The sequence below is a fragment of the Ostrinia nubilalis genome, chromosome 9 (genome assembly GCF_963855985.1).
Source record: "Ostrinia nubilalis chromosome 9, ilOstNubi1.1, whole genome shotgun sequence".
NCBI classification, from domain to species: Eukaryota; Metazoa; Arthropoda; class Insecta; order Lepidoptera; family Crambidae; genus Ostrinia; species Ostrinia nubilalis.
Window position 1 is genome coordinate 17,331,484 of NC_087096.1, and position 22,245 is coordinate 17,353,728.

Below are 22,245 nucleotides of genomic sequence, written 5' to 3' on the forward strand. Positions count from 1 at the left end.
ATGACAATACAATATTATGGTACCATCGAGCTGCTCTGATGATGGGACTGGAAGATGGCCATAGGAACTCCTAAACGAAAATGAGTTGGGGTTCATTGTATTTGTCTTTTCGAGCACTTTAGTGCTAGATGATGTCCAGGGTCCTGATGATGGAGTCGGGAGGTGTCCATAGGAATTCCTAGATGAAACGACGGAAACTTATCAAGTTTGTTCTTTTTGTGCAGTAATTAAAAGCGTGTTTTTAGTTTGAAAAACAATTATTAGATGAGTAGGTGCCACAAGTATTGTGGAATCACTCGCATTTATTGCGATCTACCATCAGTCAGTCAGTATACAGCACGCTCACACCTGCGGAGAAACGGTAACACGAAGAAAGACTTTCTAAACCAGAACCTGCGTGATGACTCACGTGACGTCAGCGCCGCCGAGTGGGTGGAGGGGCCCGCGCCCCCCGCGCTGCCCGCGGAGTCACATGATCGCCGCCTGGCCCTTCGCCCCGCGAGCCCGCGGGCCTGCCCTCGCCCTCGCGGCGCCCGCGCACGCGGGTCGACGACCCCGCGCCCGCGCCACGCGAGAGCCTTCAGTGCGCCCGCCCGCGGTCGCCGCGCTGCACCGTGGCCACTGGCCCGGCTGCGCGAAGCGCACGCCTCATTCATTTTTCTGTACCCAACGTCACAGTTCCATTATTAACGCCGATGACCCATAAAATGAGAGACGCTCATCCCTATTTTGAATTTTTCAGTTCAGTGACGTAAGTTTAAATATCACCGGCTTAATCATCATGCGAGTTTATGTTAGTTTTTCTTGTTGAAACCGGTCCTTTTGTTCTTGGCTTTTAGTGTAAATTAATCGTTGATCTGTAGATCTTGGTGAGATAAATTATTAATTGGCAAAAGCGCCATCCCAGATACGTAATACGCTAATAAAATTTTAATAGAAAAATGTTGATATTCCAACTGTGTGAAGTGATTACTGTCAAGTGGACGTGTCGTATCAGCGCGAGGCGGGCAGCGCGAGCGCGTGCCGTACGGGCCGGCCCACACGCGGCATGCTGCGCGGGAGGTTGACGGAATGTGCTGTCGGTGCAGCGCACAGCGGCGCGGGGCGAGGAGCCGTCACGTGACGGACTTGATGCGGCACATAAGATTTATTAACGGTCGCATAAATAAGTCATTAGTCACGTCACAAAGCGCTCCTTGATCGCCAGCGTCTCCTTGCTCGAGAGACGATACTGGATACTGATTATGTTGTTATCGACCGTTGCGTAATTTCTGTCATTTAATTGAATCATTGGAATTTGGACACATGCAATGTCGGCTCTGAAACTAGCAGCAAATCATGAGTGTAGGAGCCGCTGACACGACCGAGATGATTGCTATCAGCGCGGGGGGAAGGCGCCCCGTGCTCATTTGTTTACATAATAATAAATACTGTCAACTGTTTGGATATCTATTAAAAACAAGTAAATGAAAATGATGTTATATTTTAACTTTAACTTCAAAAATTTTCAATGCGATTAGAATCAACCTTTTTTTTTATGTCATGTTTGATCAAGTAAAAAAATAAAACCCGGTATTTATACAGCAATAAATGTTTGTGTCGCGGCCGGGCGCGGCCTGCGTGTGCCGTGTGTGCCTGCGTGCGCCCGCGCGAACGAAAGAGTTCAACGCGTGCGCAGCGCCCCGTGCGCGCGGTTGCGGCCGCGAGATTTCAATTTTCAAAACCTTTATTAATTTTAATAAAGATTTTTTTATTATTAATATTTTCATACAGGTGTGATTCCTATGTATGTCTTATTTACAAAATCTCATAATATCATAAAATTATACCTCTAACCAAATATCGTTTTATCGTTACAAAAGCGTTCGTTTTTAAAAGCCTACTTCCAAAAAATAAATAAGTTTTATCTGTGATGTTTATTCCCCGTAGCGTAGACCTCCTGACGACTGTCTGTTGGCACTTGGCAGCGCGCCAGCTCCCAGCCCGAGACCCTCCGGGAGCCAAGGTCAAGGTTGGCTCCCGGCTCGACGGCTAACCTCATTTCTATCGCTGAAATATCGTATCGAACCTAAATGATTCATATCTGCAATTTACACCTAAGTATGGCATTATTCAATGACAAAATTGTATCACATAAATAATAATCATTTTATCAACTGATTAACAAATATGTTTAACGGTCGTTATTTTGTAAATAGGTTGCGGTTACGTTACGAAATTGGCGGAGCTTTCAAGTCCGTAAAAGTATGTGACGAAAACGCGGCGCGCGGCCGTAGCACAAGCCGTAGGCTGGATGCTCGTAAATATGCAATAATTATCGTGGTTAGATCAATTATATTTAAATGAATGTATTTGTCGATGAAGCGTAATACATTTTAAAATAACTTTTCATTATCTTGTGTGTGACACGATCGATTAACTAACCTAGGTATGTACCTTGTAATACCTAGTGTGAGCTCTTGTAAATTGTGACAATGAGGTAGTCTTTTTTCAGTTTATTTTAATATAATGTACCTACATATTATTGAACAAGAATGGCAATTTATTCTGATACGATGCCTCCTACTCGTGGTCGCTTGTTACTTTCAATAAAAAAATATTAAAGTAAACTTGAAAGTGAGATCCACACCACACTCGGGCGCTCCACTCGGGCAGGCTACTGAGATGTGGTGTGCCGTGTGGATGTGATGGAGCTCGGCTCGCGGCGGGGGCGCGGGGTGGGCGGGGCGGGGGCGCGTGACGCAGCCTCCGGCGCGCGCCGCATCTCGCGCCGGCCGCGGCCGCGCGCACTCGGCCCGCCAGCCGCCGCCAGTCGCTCGCTCCACGCCGCCCGCGTCGCCCGCTCCACGCGCGCCGCTCCCGCTCGCTCCGCACGCTCGTCACGGCCCGCGCTCTCGCTCCAGTCCTCGCGGCATGTGCAGCTGACCGCCGCCCGCCCAGCGTCCAAGTGAGTCCCAGACGGCGGGGTGGCCCGGGCGCGCCGCGGCCGCCCCCGGCGCTGCCGTAGCTTTCTTTTTGTCAGCTGACCGCCCGCGGCCCGGACCCGCAGGAGGCGCATCGTCTCGCCGGCCGCGAGTTTGTTTGTCTTGTAAACTGTGTAATGTGAGTCACGGCCGCATTGTTTTTATTATCTCAACTGGCGTAAGTGACTTCCTAATTGCCGTATCGCGAGCGAGGCATTCCCCGCGGTGCAGCCCGCTGCAGCCGGGCGGCCGCTCGGTGATGTCGCGCAGCTTGTCATATATTCGATTAATTCTTTCTAAACATTTCATTGTCAAGTTATCCATCAAAGTGATAGTGTCAATAGTGAAGTGAACGACATCCATATTCCCTTGAAAATAAATTTTTAACAGTGATTATAGGTAAAGTAACTAATTCTCAGGAATGTAACATACTTACATACCTACATATTTTACCTACTCGTATATCTTCGTAGTGATTCATTGTAAGATTTATAAAAATATATTTATCCAATAATTAACTAAGTCAAAATCGAATTAGAAATCAAAAAAATATGTTCATGTTAATAAAAAAAAAAAGAATTCTAATGGTAAAAAAAGAATTAGAATCAAACATACAAAATACAAATCTTTTCTCTTTATCTATATGTTACGGTAAACGTGATAAATTTAAAATTATTAATAATTACATTAACATAATTACCTATATAAATACCACTCACTGATCAATCAAAAAACTCAGAAACTACGAGTTATAACACCTAGGTAAGTACTTTGAAATTTGACTTATAGGGTATAGAACTGTAGACATCCGCTAAGAACAGATTATACGAAACTCCAGTAGTACCCCGAGAGTAATAATTATATAACTAATATTATTTATATATATAATTGGTTTATGTGTTTTCTTACTGCACCTAAATTAAATTATATTGTAACTGTATGTTTCCCAAAAATAAATAAATAAATAAATAAATAAATAATTTATTGATTTATTTATATTAGGGAAACACATTATTATTTATATTTAATACTAGTATTTGTTACACACACCTACTATTTTACTTGCTAGTATTTGATTGATCTGCGTTTTGATATCTATTGAAAGGGACAATCTGCAAAATTATTTTAAATAAATGATGAACCGAAGGAATTATGGGAACAGGTGAAGAACACGTTCGCGTTGCTTAGTCGGCTTGTTAGTCAACAGAGTGCAACCAGCAGACGCGTCGGCTGCGGAAAGTATTCATGATAATATGTCCTACTCGTATATACATACATGGTGTCCCAGAATGGGTGAATCAAACTGATATGGAAGGCCTACCCATAAAAAGTACGAAAAAAATAACCTTTTTCAAGGGCTGAGAAGAATCGCCGAACAAACTTAGAGCTGATTTTTTAATCGTCGGATAACTTTTTTTTTTTGGGATGGACTGTCCCCGGATAACTTTTATCTGAAGAATAAGTTTGGCACATTGACAGTTTCAGTAGGAGAATTATGTCAAAATGACAAGTTTATTCTTCAGTTAAAAGATAAAACTCGATTTAAAATCCAGCCCTTAGTCAACCACCCACCAGTCTCTATCGGTTTTTTTACTTACTTTAATAGTTGTCGTGAACTCGTGACTATCAAGCCGTTTCGGCGGGATTGGTCCTATATGGTGAATAACCCAAAGAACCATAAGGTTCGGATAAATCTGTTCAAAATGTTGTTAATATGTACATTATTGTTAAATTATGTATATTGCGAATCTCTAACCGCATTACTATCGGGTGCTTCATTTATAGCATTATTACGGAATTAAGCTTTCTCGTAATGTTATATTAAATTGTAATTAATGCATTCCATCACTCAAATACAAGTAAAATAATTATTAACTCGGATATAAGAAGTGAAACTAGCTGTAAAGTGACTACAAGTGTTCATTCTGGGCTTAAAATAAATAAATAGGTAACAAGTAAATTAAGTGAATTACTCCTTAGCGATCGTGTTGTCATGTGTCGAATTCAAAGAGAAAGTAGGTATACAATAGAGCCCGATGACGGCGACGTTTGTTTGTTCTGGATCTGGGCACGTGCCTCGCGCGGGCGAGCGGCCCGCGCCTGTTGCGCAACACCACAAGCAACACGGCGCACGGCGCAAGCCCGGCCGAAGTTGCCTTCCTACCTGCCGTGCCTTACTGTCGGCGCATTGTTTATCGCAATTATTCCAATTTATCTACGTAGAACTAATTCCACTATTGAGCAACAGCCAGTGAACGCCAGACCTACGTTATTTAATAAAAGCTGAAGGTTTGTCAACCCAACAAAGATCATCGTGAAGTTTGCGACATCATGCAGGCTTTGTCAGCTACCCTAAAATGCTGGTCTGGCAAGGCTTTGGAACGGTCAAAACTATCTGGCTCTTGCCTGAGGAAACATAATATAATTATTGCCCAAATATTATTTATAATAGAATATTTTTTACTTAGACTAAACAAAACTAAACAAAAAGTAACACTACCTCAGTTACTTTTTGTTTAGTCTAAGTAAAAAATATTCTAGTTATCTTAAGAGTTTAATAACTGTTAATTGCCATGTACCGTGTGTCCTCACTATATTTTATCAACATTGTTAACCTGTGTTACTTAAGGCTGCCGCGACACAAGCACAGCTTAGTGCAGCAGCCGCTAGATAAACAGACTGTAAATTTTTTGTTGATAAATAAAACACTTTTACTTTACTTTACTTTTACTGATTATCAGCTTTTATGGAATTACGTAAGCCTAGCTTTTATGGTATTTTTGTACAGTCAAAACTCATAATCGGTCGATTTCGCCGGATTTCGAAATTCATACAAAGTGTTATGATTAGTGACAATTAATTGAAAATCTTCAAAAATGTGTTGGAAAGTGTGTGAAGGTGGAAACGTAGATTTTTCGGATAGATTCAGTTTATTCTGTAACCTATTTATTTATTGGTACCGTTTGAAAGGGGTTAAAGAGCTCGTGAAGCACCAGTTTATCGATATCTTTGTATAGTTTAGAAATAATCGAGTGAGTTAAGTTATCGTTTCCACCCTGTAGATTCCTATAATATAAGGTTTTTATCTTTGCTTATCTCAAAAATGCTGGTGTAATGGTCAGAACAGTATCATAAAGAAGCTTCGGTTGGTGGGGTTTCCCGAAGGAGCAGCCTTTTCCTTTGTTCGGTGTCCCAGGTAGACGCTGATACTATTTTAAACTCGGTTATTGTTGGCCTGTCGCACTGACACAACCCAATAATGAAAGAGCTCTAAGTTTAAACGTAAGCACCAAGAAATGTCTCGTCATAGAAGTTTTTTCAATCAGTGAGACAGTGACTCACCGGTCACTTGTGTGAATTTAGGACAAGACAAGAAGTGTAGCTAGAATGGTTTAGGGTTTTTGTAAATAAATACGTAATGAAATGGACCGCAGGCATTCATTTATTTACCGGGGTTATTTATTTTGTTCAAAACTATTTTGAGCACGTGGACTTCCATCTATTACAGTTATATTTATCTTTATTTATTCTGAATGCTTCGATAGCCGCCTGGTGTATAAATAGTAAATGCTCAGAAAGCAATACTCGGTTCTGCCGCCGGGAAGCAGGATCCGTATCGGCAGCTGCTAATTAGGTCACAATCATTCGTGTTCACGTTGCGTCCGTTCGTGGTTTTCCTCAACACTGATTAGTCCGTTGGAGCATTAGAGGTGTTGTTTCCCTCATTGATTAGACAATTATTCGTCGTTATGGCGATTCTGTTTCGCGTGTGTGCCGTGTTTATGGTACTCGGCTTGTGCCTATCTCCTTTCGATAGCTGATTAGCTAATTACTACCATAGTATAATAATGAGTATTGTACTATGAAGTGTTAAATGAGTGCACAACTAATGAAAATAGTATTAGAATTACCTAAGTTGTACCAAATAAACGTTTATTTATTTATTTATTTATTTAAATCAGTGTAAAATATTACAAGCGATATTTAATTGTTTATTAAGACTAAGAAATGGAACAAATATAGGGTGGGCGAAAATATTTTCAAATAGTCGGTTGCTTTAATAAAAAAATTACGCACGCAAATCACGATGTTGTTTTGTGAAGCTCTCCATCGAGACTAAAATTGCATGATAGTTTCCCATCACCCTCGCGTCTCTTCTTCGAACTGTTTTCAAGAAATCCATGTGTGGAAAATTCTTCCTATTTCCAAATATTGTATGATCAATCAAAATCTGTTACTATAGTATAAAACAGTCTATCTGATAAACAAAATGATGATATGCGAAATTACCACCAAGACACCGACGTATTAGATACGCAGATTTGAAACGGAATAAATATTCGCTTTGTTTAAATTACTCGTATTTATCTTATGCTTTTCGATAGTCATTTACAAGAAGGTATCAGCGCGTTTCAAATCTTTAATCAAGTGTGTCATTTGTAATCGGAGATAGGTAGTTCAGTCAGATCGTTAAGTGCGCGGTCACATGAGCGCACACAACGCGCTGCTGTGCAGGCGCATGGTAATAAGTACAATTAGTATTGATTGTATCAAAACATTCTTACTGATAGGTACATATGCTCCTTAAAGGTTATATCTCTTGGAGTCGACTCTGAATTATGTTGAACTTAATTAAAAACATGTGACATTGAAGCTGTGCAGAATTAATTTATTTTTATCAGGTATAAAAAAGCTTTCACAATTTAGGTAACTAATATTTGTGCCAGGCCAGCCAACACATCCTCGATTAGATGTATATATTCAAATGAAATTAGCATCACGTGAAAATCCACAGTCGAAAATAGATGGACTGGCCATCTGAACAAATACAACTGAATAGGTATTCAATTACAGTTCAAGAACGATAAATGATTACTACTTACTTACAAATATTTTATGTATGGAATATGTGCGCGTATGAGTCATTGTTTGGTTTTATTGCTTTTTAGACAAAAGTTTGAGCATTCCATTGATTTTATTCTCACTATTACGGTAATTAAAAAACTCATTTTTGTTCCTTTTCAGAATGATCCCTAGAAGAAAACACAATGCCTCGTCGGGCTCCATCCCGCCGCCCGACGATAAGCATGCCAGCAACGACTACATACGTGAGTAGCTCCGACCGAAACCGTTAATTATGCATTATGGTTTTACGATCGTCGATAGTGATCCGGTTAGCGTCGGAGTCGCAGCGTGACGGCAGCCGAACGTGACGAATGCGTACGCGCGGCGACCTTCCGCTACAGCGCGGGCTCGGAGGCGCCAGACGCCGCGGCACCCGCCGCCTGCCCGTGAACTTGCCCCGCGCGCCCGCGCCTGCTGCGCTCGCTCCCGAGGCGTGCACACCTTCGCCGCCGCCCGCCACTCATGCAGCATAGCGCACTTAGGCCCTGTAATAATACGACACGACGCTCAAACTCAGGAGATTGGTTGACCGTCATCATTGGACCGATCAGGACCAATCATAACTAAGAAATCTTGAGTGTAGTTCATGCATGGGAGTGGTTACCTAATACGGGCCATAGTGCATCAGTATAGAGACCAGTGTCTCACTGCACTATTGCTACGCACCTGGTAACTAAGAAAATAGCATAAAGACTTTAGAAGACGACATAAATTCCATTCATTTCGTAGCATATGATTTTTCGAAGAAAAATTCACAATCACCCAATAATGGAGCGAATCAATTGGCTGGGGGTTATTCCACAACCCCTTTACTAAAAGTTTACTAAACGGTAAGATCGACGATACAGATGCATTGAGTCCCAGCTGTACTATACCTACCTATAATTCTAAATTGCCATTTACATGTTATGAGTTGTGTTTTTATTTTTAGGAAAGCTAATTGAATTATTGTTTGTACAGTGTCAGACGGCGGAAACAAAGAAGGTTGGCGATCAGCGTTACGTCGCCGATTCAACCGTAAGACGCTTCACAAACGGTTGCCCATCACAGCATGGATGCCACAGTGAGTAGTTTGAACCGAGTTTTACACAAAAATACAGGGTGTTTGGCGCATCGTGTGCCAAAATTATTTGGCGGATAGAATGGGTCATTTCCTATATTTTCAGTCACCATAACACTTTCCATGCCAGGCGGCTACTTTTATATGAATTTTTTTAGTAATTTCACCAAAATACCCAAATCGCATCATTTAATTTCGATTTAAAAAAAACTACTAGGCGTAGCCTCAAAGTAAATATTTTGTTTTGACGTGCATTGATGTAGGGTTGCATCAAATCTAAATTTACTGGCAAATATCATCTAGTTTTTTTTAATTCAGCTTTGAAGTTTTCCGAAAAGTTAAAAATGGACTGAACAATTAAGTTTACATGGCTATAATAAAAAAAAAAAAGAGATAGCGATCTTCGGATTTTATCAAAACTTCTCTAGTCTATTCCCATTGAAACGGTATACTAATCTTGTTTAAATAATAACAACAACTTCACAAATTCCTTAAATTAGTGCATTGACTCTACTCGGACTGATATTCAAATTTTGAATTTTGAACTTTTTTTTTACTTTACAATAAGTTCAAAGCAGGTAAAAACATCACAAAATATTTACTTTGAGGCTACGCCTAGTAGTTTTTTTTTAAATTGAAATTAAATGATGCGATTTGGGTATTTTGGTGAGATTAATATAAAAGTAGCCGCCTGGCATGGAACGTGTTATGGGGGCTGAAAATATAGGAAAAGACCCATTCTATCCGCCAAATCATTTTGGCACACGATGCGCCAAACACCCTGTATAATGAACAATCGAACGCGGAGGATCAATCGATGCGTCCTGTTTCAACAGATACAACACGGAAAAAGCGATAGGCGACCTGATCGCCGGCATCACGGTGGGGCTGACGGTGATCCCGCAGTCGCTGGCGTACTCCAACATCGCGGGGCTGCCGCCGCAGCAGGGGCTGTACGGCTCGTTCCTGGGCTGCTTCATCTACATCGTGCTGGGCGGCTGCCGCGCCGTGCCCGCCGGCCCCACGGCCATCGCGTCGCTGCTGACGTGGCAGGTGGCGGGCGGCTCGCTGGAGAAGGCCGTGCTGCTCACGTTCCTGGCCGGGCTGGTGGAGCTGCTCATGGGCGTGCTGGGGCTCGGCTTCCTCATCAACTTCGTGTCGGGGCCCGTGTCGTCCGGCTTCACGTCGGCCGTCGCGCTCATGATCGCCACCAGCCAGGTCAAGGACCTGTTCGCCATCTCCGTCAGCGGCAGCACGTTCCTGCAGCAGTGGATCTCCATCTTCCGGAACGTCCACGCCGCCTCCGTGTGGGACCCCGTGCTCGGGTTCGCCTGCATCGCTCTGCTGCTGATCATGCGGGTGAGTCGCAGTCGTTTCCCGCTCGGGATCGAGTCCGCCTTCCGCGGCGAACGAGTTGCCTAAAATGTGTTTCCGTCGTTCCAGAAAATAGGAATGATCAAGCTGGGAGCGAAGTCCGAGGACGGCCCCAGCACGCGGCAGAAGGTGTTCACGAAGTGCCTGTGGCTGCTGGGCACGTGCCGCAACGCCATCGTGGTGGTGGCCAGCGGCGCGCTCGGCTTCTGGTTCGTGGCCTCCTACGGCGAGGCCCCCGTGCGCCTCATGGGTACGCATCCGAGCCTCTGGCCTCTTTGTTATCCGAGCGTTGTTCAAAATACTGATGGGATTTTCTCTTTTTATGCTCGCCAGCCGAATGTAACAGTGGCGGTTAGTAAACTCGCTCATGTCATCGCATCATCGGTCACGTATCATGTAGCGGTAGAGCGCGCGGGGCTCGGTCTGACCGTCGTCTCGTTGCAGGCGCCATCCCGTCGGGCGTGCCGGCGCCGCGCGCGCCGCCCTTCAGCTACGTGCGCGCCGACAACAGCACGGCGGACTTCCTGGACATGGTGTCGGAGCTGGGCTCGGGCATCCTGGTGATCCCGCTCATCGTGCTGCTGGAGGACATCGCCATCTGCAAGGCGTTCTCGGACGGGCGCACCATCGACGCCACGCAGGAGATGATCGCGCTGGGCGTGGCCGGCATCGCCAACTCCTTCGTGCAGGCCTACCCGGGCGGCGGCTCGCTGGCGCGCTCCGTCGTGGCCAACGGCTCCGGCGTCAAGACCACCTTCAACGGGCTCTACACCGGTGAGCGATACGCGACGTCTTTCTTTTCTTTATTTAATGATACACATTTACTGACGACATATCGTTTCGTATGCAACGTCACTTTTTATGTTTTTATGCATTAATCTAGCCCTTGCCCAAAGATTTTTCATTCATCTTTTATAATATAAAAATGAATCGCAGAATGTGTTGGTAAGCGCCTGGACCAATTTTACCAATTCTTTTTTTTATGTTCGTTGACGTCTAAGGATGGTTTTTACGGCGAGAAAAGTTAGAATAATTTCCGGGAAAACCATGACTAATCTATAAGGGTTCCGTTTTTTGCATTTGGCTACGGAACCCTAAAATTAGAACAATTAATAAATTGTTAGCATTATTAAAAAGCGGTCATTGCCGTTAAATCAGTGTAGTTTCATAAAAATCAATCGATTGATCCTGAATATAGTATGGCTTTCGTAAGAAAACGCTACGAGTATGTATTAAGTTTTCCTATAAAAAAAAAGAAAACAGAACCAGTATTGAATGTGTCGTAGATTTTATTTGGTTAGAATCTCTTACATACAAAGATGGCATTCTCCCTCAAATCCCGCCACTAAATGCCTGGACGTTTCGCTTCAGGGTTGATGGTGATCCTGGCGCTGCAGTTCTTCACGCAGTACTTCGAGTACATCCCCAAGGCGGCGCTGGCCGCGGTCATCATCTCCGCCATCATCTTCATGGTCGAGTACAACGTCATCAAGCCCATGTGGCGCGCCAAGAGTGAGTTCTGTGCCATGTCGGCTCTCATCTTCGCGCACCGAGATATCGTATCCTCAGGGATAGTATCCCTGAAGGGAATCGGTCTGATTGAATCGAGCCATGATGGATTTGTGTGGCTAGTTTATTAATGGCGTGGTGTAGGTCTGTTTACTTACTTCACGTTTGATGCGTGCGTTTCCAGAACTGGACCTGATCCCGGGCGTCGGCACGTTCGTGCTGTGCCTGACGCTGCCGCTGGAGCTGGGCATCCTGACGGGCGTCGTGGTCAACATCATCTTCATCCTCTACCACGCGGCGCGCCCCAAGTTCTCCGTGGAGATGCTCAAGGTACTCACTCGTTGGACCGTTATAAACCCATTTTGCAACATTCGCACGAGCAATATTGTTATGAATGGACAAGTTTCTTGATGTTGAAAGCATTAGATTTTACTGAATGGGATTAAAATATAGACCAAAACTAAAAAGCTGGTGAAGTTATTTTTAAAATCTATCAAAAAATGGTTGAGAAATTAATTAATTAAATTACCTCCATATTTTCGCGTGGAATTTAAACATAGGCGCCAGGCGGTGCCGTAACGTCAGGCCACCTGTTCAAGTTTCAATCACAATGTTTACCACCCCTAACACATTGTCGAGAATGACAAAGTCTTCTTTTTCTTTTTAAATATGACAGGTCTTGGATATTATTATGTCAAAAAAGGTTACACAATTTTACTAAGAAAGAATCTTGAGTGACCCTGGCTGAAAAGTAAAAACTACTAGATTTAAAAAAATATTGGATCTGTCAACAGCACTGGATCAGGGGTGATTTACTGTTTGTACTTCGAATGACTGTCGTGACTACTTCGAATCAAAATGGCGCGAATTTTGTTATGCGCAACTTTAGAGTCCTGTAACTTTTTGATATTTTCATGATTCTTTCACAATTATTATTAGTTTTACTTATATTTTCAAGTTTTATTAAAAGAAAAAAAGGGAAACTTGTCCATTACCGGGGCCAAAAAACCCGTTTCCACGCGGGGAAGTGAAAATCGTCCGGCGAAGCGAGTCCCCAGTGACCGAGGCCGTTGTTGCAGACGGAGGCGGGCGTGGAGTACCTGATGATCACGCCGGACCGCTGCCTCATGTTCCCGTCCGTGGACTACGTGCGGCGCCTCGTGACCAAGCGCGCCGGCGCCGCCGCCGTGCCCGTGGTGCTCGAGTGCACGCACATCTACAGCGCCGACTACACGGCGGCGCAGAGCATCCAGCAGCTCACCGCCGACTTCCACGCGCGCCGCCAGCCGCTGCTGTTCTACAACGTCAAGCCCTCCGTGTGCTCCATCTTCGAGGCCGTGGCCAAGCCCGAGCACTTCACCGTGTTCTACGAGGACGCCGAGCTCGACCGCCTGCTGGCCGCCGACCGCCTGCCGCCCAAGCCCGCGGCCGAGCCGTAGCGCGGCCCGGCCGGGCCCGCGGCCGAGCCGTAGCCCGGCCCGCCTGGGCCCGCCGCCGAGCCTCGCCTCTCCGGCGCTCTATTTTTGTAAATGTACCTGTTCGCGGCGTCGCCCCGGGCGCCGCCGTCGTTTTAATCTGAACGAGGACTATATTTTCCGGAAATTTAAAGCCAGCTTTAACCCGAAACGCACCGAATGCGGTATGAAAAGTGATAAGCGTGGAGTCGCACGACTGAAAGGCGTGCGACGCGGTCCCGTCCGCGGGGCCGGCCGAGCCGGCTGTGATGCTTCAAATTCTATTATAGTTGACCCTAGTGTGTAGCGTTAGCGTTCCGCGTGTGATCATTTGGATATCGACCGACCGGACGAGCGAGTGCAGCGCCGAGGCGCGGCGTCGCTATCGAGGGCCTGGCCCGCGGCCGCCGCTCGCCGATTCTCGATATTATTTTCTTACTCACGATATTCCTATATGTCTAGTTTCGTAGGTCGTCGACGATAGCGACGACGCGTCGCGGGTGATAATAAATTAGTGCCGATCTATTTATTTTAGGTGAACGAAGTACAATTTAGTTAGAAATAATTTATCGTTAAGTGAGACGTGAAGCTTTAAGAAGGGCAGCGAGAGCGGAGGCGGCCGAGCGTGCGGCCGGTGGTTGTGCGACGAGTGCGGCGCGGCGCAGTACAGATCTCAGCGACCGGTCGCTAGTCGTACGATAGCAATGCGATCGCGACGCCAACCGACGACAGCGCCGCATTCAATGACAGGTGGCGCTAGTTTCCGCAGCTGTCCACCTAGCGACCGTCCGCCGAGACCCGCGCGCTCTCGCCGCCGCTCGCTTCTGACTTATCCATTGTTTTGTGATCCTCGGCTGATACTTAAAATTATCATTAAGTAGAGAAATATATGAGTATATTTTGAAAATGAAATAAATAAAAGAATATAATTATGATATAAGTATTACCTGTATGATGAAATGTATGTGCCGTATGTACGTCGAAGAGTGTATCAGTTCAAAGAACAAAGTAACGTTATTAAACTCTATGAGAGTGACCACTCCTTCGTTTCATTTAGTTCCCACCGATGCAGTGTACTTCCCCATAGTAATACCCTACACGTATGGGTTTGATGAAAAACAAATTTTTGAGTTTAGTTCTATGTATGGGGACCCCCAAAATTTATTGCTCTTTTTCTATTTTTGTGAAAAATCTTAATGAGGTTCAGATAATACATCTACATACCAAGTTTCAACAGTATAGCTCCTATAGTTTTGGAAAAAAGTGGGTGTGACATAAGGACGGACAGAAAGACATACAGACAGACATGACGAATCTATAAGGGTTCTGTTTTCTGGCATTTTGGAACCCTAAAAATGGGGATAAGTAGGTAGTATTTATCATTCATCCAGGTGTTGCTTACCGTGGGTGGGTAACACCAATTTATAAAAACGCATTTTTTTTAAATCCATCTCACTTGTGATAGGTAGGTAACCTATAGCAAGCGAGCACTTAGGGAATGTACAAGATACCTACTCACAATTCACCAAGTTCGGCGGCTTGGTGTCGGCGGACTTATTTCAAAAGAATCATGTCGAAAGTTATAATAGGCCAGTAGAATAAGACATGAAAATCAATCAAATCGGAAATGATTCTACAAAAGGTTTAATTGTTTCATTGGCTTCATTTGTTGCTCATTAAGACTATTCTAGGTTTTCGACTTCGATGGAGTTGTGCTTAAGTTGTTGATTTTTGGAGTCGACCAGCAACGCAGTCGTGCAGTAGGGTGCGGTAAGGCGGCCCTTTTCAAGGTTTGGGACCCTCCGGGTGACGAGTCATTGGACGTAGAGAGGGTCATTAATTATACATATATTTTCTACTTTGTCGAAGATAAGCACGAGAACGGTTTGTCCAAAACATATGAATTTGGTCTTATTCCATGCAGGATTGAATGCCCTTCAACCGTCATGAAGATCAGTTTTCGATACTGTAAGTCCTTTACGCGTTATCACGGTAAAACCGCAAAAATTGCCCTTTGGGGGGGCCCCACCTGCTTCAGACGCAGAGGTCCCGGGTTCGATTCCCAGTGGGGGCAGATTTTTCTGTTCGGTTTGGTTGGTGGTAGGGCATGTTCTAAGCCCGCCTGTCTCTACCACCATCTTACCTAACTCTGTCGCCATAATTCTAATTTAATTTCTAATTGTATTGTACAATTGTTGGCAGACCAATAAATAAATAATTAACAATGTTAACAGCATTATTGTGTTCCGGCAGTTAGAGGTAAGATAGCCAGTTCCTCCGTGGTTGAGGATTCCGGGTGAAGCTCGCTTCCACCTTCGCCCTGATCGTCACTTACCATCAGGTGAGATACAGGCCAAGAGCTTCCACGTTGTGGATAAAAAAAAAACAACTACCTACACAACACAACTCCGCTGAAGTCGAAACCCTAGGATAGTATTAATGGGCAACAAATGAAGCCATTAAAACAATAAAATTGGGTCTCGGTGGATGAATATACCTACCATTAGATAGCTTATATTCGAGCCTATTGTGCCCTAAAAATCAGGAGCTCCGTCAGGTTTCGGATTTATTTGAGTTGTTCCAGGATAACTAGCCAAATGCTGCATCTCGGATTAACGGTTAGACACAAGTACGATTTTTTTTATCTAGGAATGAATTCGGGTCAATTGTGCCCGAATTTTCGTTAAAATTACTATCATGGTTTATTTATTGAGCTACAAATTATTTTCTACAAAACAAAAATAATTATGCCCTAGCTCTGGAACGAATCTGGAATTAAGGTACCTACCTAGAAACTTCTTATCAGTGCCAGTTGGTATCTCGCATCTAATCCACATATTAATTATACTGTGTAATTAAAATAAATAAATAAATATTAAATATTAGTAAACTAGCTTTTGCCCGTGGCTTTAAAATACTTTGTCACAGATCGTCATAAATTATAGCCTATAATTATGTTATTCTGGGTTATAAACAATAATACTATAAAGTTTCATCAAAATCCATTCAGTAGTTTTTGCGTAAAAAAGTAACAAACATCCAGACATCCAAACTTTTGCATTTATAATATTAGTAGGATAACATTACAGACTCATTTTGGTTGATTAACCGGCCAAATTCGGAAGAACATAAAAAGTGGCCACGCGATACTTCACGCCGCGGCACGGACGAAAATATTGTGAAGAATGCGGGTGGGTAAAGAAAAAACATCACCGCCCGAGCAGACGACGCCGCATCTCTTTAGTCTATCCGCGACTATGACTCGTGCAACCGAGTCGAAACGTTGGAAACCTTTTTTCCTTTTATAAAAGTGTTTACCTATGTGTTACCTTGTTATTTACCGACATAGTGAGAATTTACCGATATCATGTTGCAGTATCCATCGGGCTGACGCATATACCTACCAGGGAACTAAGTGCTGACAATTTAAAAATGAATCAATTCCATCGTTCATTTGTGTTGCACCAGTGTTAAAGTGATCGCCATTGCCATGGGTTTCGCACTGCCTTGCGAGGTTACGGTTTTAGGTAAGTACTAATTATTTAAAAACAAGTAAGTACCTACGACGCATAGCACAATGTGTTTAATATTTCAAACTGACCTGGTTAGTCCGAACGAAGTATGAATGTATCGCTTTAGAAGAGCAAACCTTCAGTAATAATTTTATAGGCTAAGCGGTTCCTTTCGAGCGCGACGTGACTAAGTAAACAGTGAAGTGCGGTATTTATTGTGAATTTTTTGTGTTGTGTTGTGGGTACTGGAGCATTAGCTGATTACCGGTGAGTTTTCTGATTATAAATATTAATTAATTGTTTAATGGCAATGAAAATTTTTCACTTATTCGTTTATTTGCAAACATTTTTAACACACATTTGTTGTAACAGTTGCAACGTGACAAAACAGCAGGAGACAAAAATGATAAGCACTTAGATAATAAAAAAAATACATATTATTACAGTAGTTCCTGGTAGTTTATTGAGACTTAAATAGTTTATTGAGAGTATTAACTTTATAAAAATTATCCATACCTAATAATTAAGTATCTGTAAACTATTAGTGGTGATTGGGCGTGGTACACACAAATTCGTCAATCGCTCCCAATTTATTTAATTTAGGCATCTTAAGCTTAGTTAAATTAATTCAGAAACTGATATTTCCGATAAAAACTGTAGACAAACTGTAGTATTGATTAAATTAAAAATATTTTCTTTCTTTCTTTCTATCTTTCAAATTTACGAGCCTGTCTTTACATTTAAGTCTTTTAGGAGCGTTTTACCCTGAAATAAAACGCATATTAAAATACTTACCTCACTGGAAGCTTTATATTATTGAGATGACACTTCCGTTTCCCGTCGATTTTCCTACCCTTTTTAGTACTTGTATTGACTTCGTGTTTCCGGTTCAGTGGCGACACCTGGTGATTGCGCGCCATTTTTAGTTTTCGTAAAAAGCATGGCGCCTTTTTGGTTCATTGGCTCAATTATTATCACCAGGCAGGAATGGAAGGAAGTGAAAGCTTCCAGTCAGGTAAGTATTTTAATATGCGTTTTATTTCAGGGTAAAACGCTCCTATTAAAAAACTTGACCGTCACAGGAAGCTTTATATTATTGAGACCTGTTTGTTATCGCATGGTGACGTCATCGGTACATAATTTTGTAATTATTACAATTAAGAGTTAACCAATTTACTGGGTTAAATAATTGAGTTACATTTTCTGAATTAATATTTCTTATAATCTCGCGTCTATAGAACTTTTGAAATGTTTTAGCTGATTGCCAATGATGATTTTCCACCCAACTTTTGGAAGCTACAGCTGATCTCACGCTGCCTGGAGTGGCTGTAATGCCAGCTTCTTGAAATACTGTTTTTATCTAACCCGATATAGCTGTACGTGAAGCCGGTTTCGGTTGACCTCTTACTGTGATGAATAAACTAGATGATTTTGAAGCTTCACGTTGATCGTTCATCAAAAGTATTGTCCTTTCAATCCAATAGGGGGATTCAAATTATTGTTATTTGGATTAACTAACAATTTCCAACCAGACTGTCTATATAAACATAAACATAAACATCTTTGGACAATCTCACACAGCGCCATCTAGCCCCAAAGTAAGCAATTAATATGCTTGTGTTATGGGTGCGGATATACTACTTATATACTTTTCTATATGTATTATTATCCGTCTTAGAACCGAATTCTGGCCAGAATATTACATGTTCGCTAGTTTTAATGTAATGTCTATGATCAACTTTAAGTAAAGTTGGATCATGTATACGCCTACCTGAACAAAGTAGCATGACGTGATGTTTGAAACATATTGTTTGTATCAACGGTATACTTCGATAAATGCTGAATTAGTTTACCGACGTCCCAACCAGGTGGTTTGGTGTTCTTTGGTTTTTCAAAAGCGATGGATTTTAGAATGTGTTTTACTAAAACGTGTGAGCTTAATGAGGGCTATCGTTTTAGCGCTCACCAGTTAGCGCCACTGTAGAGTAAGGTCCTGTCACTTGCTAGTAGCGAAGACAGTGGCACCAACTGGTGAGCGCGAAAGTGGTAGGAGGACTATCGCATTTGCACTCATCAAGATGGCGCCACTGTAGAGTAAGGTCCTGTCAATCGCCAGGGGTGCCAACTGTTAAGTATAAAAACGATAGCCCTCATTGACCTGATATTTCAGCGTTACATAACGTAGAGACTACTGATTTATTTGCGATTACCTATAAATGGCTAAGCAGATACATAATTTAAGGTCCCATTATTTGTATTGTATTGCTGTTGGTTTTCCGAATAAAATAAAATAAAAGAAATAAAAAAAATATGTAAAACTATTGTGTTGTATGACAAATTGTGAATCAAGTATAAATCAGATAAGAATTGTGCTAATTGTGGGCCAGTAGGGCTGTTTCTATTAATGCCATTAGTAGTGGCCCAAGAACACAACGTTTCCACGCGAGCTCAAAAGTTTTCAAGGTAGATTTTCGCTAGGAATTTTTAAGTAGGGATACTTGTTGAGGATTCCATGTTTCTACCGCCTCGGACCACCCCCACATCTCCATACCTCTAGAACCAGGTTCTCTACGTTCGGAGGAGGTAGCCCTGTTGTTGTGTCGACAAGATGTCTTTGAAGGTTCCTCAAGGTTAACGGAGCCGCGAGTGCCCGAGCTTTGATGTCTGCGCGGCAGTATACTTTCTCCCACCGAGGCACCACTATTAGAAACACCCCCGTTGACTGAACGCGTCGTGAAATAGAGCTTGTTGGTCTGTCTGATCCAATGATACGTAATTGCTGATTACGTGTGCTGTCTTCGAGGCAAATAAGTCTATCACTGGATATCCCCATTTCGCAAATACTATGTCTACGCCTGGTGCCAGTAAGTGCCATTCTGGAGGTGTGCGAAGGCGTGATAAATGGTCGGCATGATTGTCCAGGTATGTAATGTATTTTGAAATGTATTTGATGTTGATCTTTGATCTAGTAGATTCAGAATTTGGTGTGTTATTTCCAATAGGGGTAACGACTTTGTGCCTCCTTCTTTTCGGAGATGTGCTACTGCAGTCTGTCAATTTTTAACAGATTTTAGTTGGTTTGATTCCCGGGTGTGGCAAGCAAATTTTTAGAAATCTTTGAATGCAGTTCTATTGCTTTTCCTAAATTAAGGAAAGTTTCCATTGAGTAAAATTTTCTATCTACAGTATTAAGAGTACTTTCCCTCCAGGTGGCATTACAAAATTCCACCCTGTATAGTAAGTGGAGGTTTTTGATAAAAAGGGATTCGATATCCTTGTATTATTTTAAAAAGAATTATTGGTGCCTTCATTTCCCTCCATTTCGGATGGTAATGTGCTAACTGACCTGCTTGAAACCGTTCTGAGTCATTGTTTGTATCGTTTGACAGTATATTTGGTAGTTTTTGGAGCATTGGAGCGTCCTCGGTTACCTCTGTATTCGGGCCGCGAGCCTCGATTATGGAATGTACCTCTGGCATTAAAATGGTAAGAGGGCTGACCTCTCGAAGGGAAGCTGGCTTGAGCATATCCACCCCGCGAGGGTGGGTTGTGGTTGGCAGCATATGCATATGTGGGAAAGCCAGAGTCGGGATAAGAATATTGGGTCCCACGCGATGGGACGGTAGGTCTACGCACGCATTGCCCCCGCGAGGGGCGGCGATTTGATGAATTGCCTTTTTGTTGTGCAGATTCGTCGGACTTTAATGGCCAAAATGCTTTACGAACACCGCCAGCTTTTTCTAAAATAGACGTTAACTTCTCGGGAGCAAATAAGTTTGTATGTGTTGGAGGTATTCTGTTTAAAGAAGCTTTGATAAGGGGGTCTCGCACTTGACTAGTAATCGATTCTCGCCTCATTTCAACAGTTTCTGCCCGGTGGCCACAAACTAATTGTAAGAGATCAGAAGATATTTTGTGGAAGTCTCCTTTTTGAAAAAGTTCTTCCACCTTTGCATTTAAATTATCAAAAGTTACATTTGTATTCTTGGCCCAAAAAAGAAGATTGCGAATGCTTTCTTGTAAAGTTTATTTTTGTTTTAGTAAGCAGTACGTTATAGCTGCATAAGCTTTCTCAGTGTTTGCCAAATGACGAAGGTTATCATACATTTTTACCTCCTCGTTTGTTTCCAAGTCTATGAAACCTAGAGTGTGATTGTATAATTTTTGTGTATCAGCGTATCTTACTTCTGACCAAGAACTATTGCCAAAACGTTGTATATCAAGAAGGAATTTAAGTACTGATCAGGTGTCTTTGGTACCGTGGGTTCTTTAAGCTTAGTTTCAATATCAAATGTAAACTCTGAAGCCCAATTTTGACATTCCGAGTCGCCACATTGATCCCCAGTAAAAGAAGTTTGTTGGTCATATAAATCGCCACTAACCCCTGAATATAATTATGGATAATTATCACACGCCTCATTATTATTGGTGGTTGAAGCCAGTTTTTTACGAATTTCCCCCATTTCGTTAAACAATTTTATCTATCATCCGGTTAGAATAACGCAAACGCTTACTTTTCGTGTTATCGTTTACCTCGTTTGCCGGACGATGATGAAGAGCTCGAGGAGCTGCTGCTGCTGCTGGTGCTCCGGGCCCGCTTGCGAGAAGTTCCGCTCCGGCCAGGCACAGGTGGTGGCGGCTGAGAGTCACCCGCCGAATCTTTTTCAGGATTATCCATTTCTAACAAAAATCAAATTAAATTTAACGTCAGCTGCTAATAGAACCGGAAAGCCACGAAAGTTTTTCAAATATTTAACACAATATGACACGAACGGAAAAACCGTTAAATGTAATTATCATATCACTAAGTTACATTATAAAAAGTGTTGGATTTATGGACGCATAAGAGAAACTCCTTACTAATTGCCTATTAATCTTTGTTTAATTTCATCAAAAAAGTTTTATTTAGAATATTAGTAGCGAATGGTACACGGTACAATCGTAATTTTCAAATAGTAATACTCTTTTCTATAGTAAGGTAGGTTACTTACAGATTTTTCTCCAATTTGCTTAAAATTCACTTTGATCATTTTTACTTATTACTTTTCACTTTAATCACTATTATTACACACATTATTACTCAATATTATTGTTTTCACATGTCGCAGAGACGGAGTTGCTGCGCACAAGTTGACTCGACGGAAAACAAAACGCCAATGAACCAAAAAGGCGCCATGCTTTTTACGAAAACTAAAAATGGCGCGCAATCACCAGGTGTCGCCAATGAGCCGGAAACACGAAGTCAATACAAGTAATACAAAGTGTAGGAAAATCGACGGGAAACGGAAGTGCTATCTCAATAATATTATCATTATCTCAATTATATTATTTTAATAGTAAAGTTATTCGTTTATAAATAATCAGTGATTGTAATTAGTGTCCACTCGCACGTGTTCCTTAAACGTAGTTTGTAGACTTTGTAGACAGTATGAACTCAATGAGAGACCATTCTGGTGCCGCGATGCCGT

The 22,245-nt window shown here is 42.5% G+C and overlaps 1 protein-coding gene across 4 annotated transcripts; it reads left to right on the forward strand.

Annotated features, from left to right (window-relative positions):
* The first annotated feature begins 616 nt into the window (after positions 1–616).
* LOC135074759 (sodium-independent sulfate anion transporter) lies at positions 617–13,346 on the forward strand. Of its 4 annotated transcripts, none has more exons than XM_063969140.1 (9): positions 617–751; positions 7,989–8,071; positions 8,829–8,931; positions 9,765–10,287; positions 10,372–10,552; positions 10,747–11,076; positions 11,674–11,814; positions 11,996–12,141; positions 12,891–13,346. In XM_063969140.1, exons 1-9 carry the CDS (start codon positions 696–698, stop codon positions 13,248–13,250), a joined length of 1,923 nt encoding a protein of 640 aa, XP_063825210.1. In that variant the 5' UTR covers positions 617–695; the 3' UTR covers positions 13,251–13,346. The 4 variants fall into 4 exon arrangements, with proteins under 4 accessions (XP_063825210.1, XP_063825211.1, XP_063825213.1 ...); XM_063969141.1 differs by lacking the exon at positions 617–751 and adding an exon at positions 2,802–2,947; XM_063969143.1 differs by lacking the exon at positions 617–751 and adding an exon at positions 3,012–3,102.
* The last annotated feature ends 8,899 nt before the right edge of the window (positions 13,347–22,245 follow it).

Bases quoted from the DNA above. Each gene is read 5' to 3' on its own strand.
- LOC135074759 (XM_063969140.1), top strand. From the start codon at position 696: ATGACCCATAAAATGAGAGACGCTCATCCCTATTTTGAATTTTTCAGT. The intron at 752-7,988 runs GTAAGTTTAAAT...GTTCCTTTTCAG, and splicing joins GAATTTTTCAGTTCAGTGAC to AATGATCCCTAGAAGAAAAC. The intron at 10,288-10,371 runs GTGAGTCGCAGT...CCGTCGTTCCAG, and splicing joins CTCTGCTGCTGATCATGCGG to AAAATAGGAATGATCAAGCT.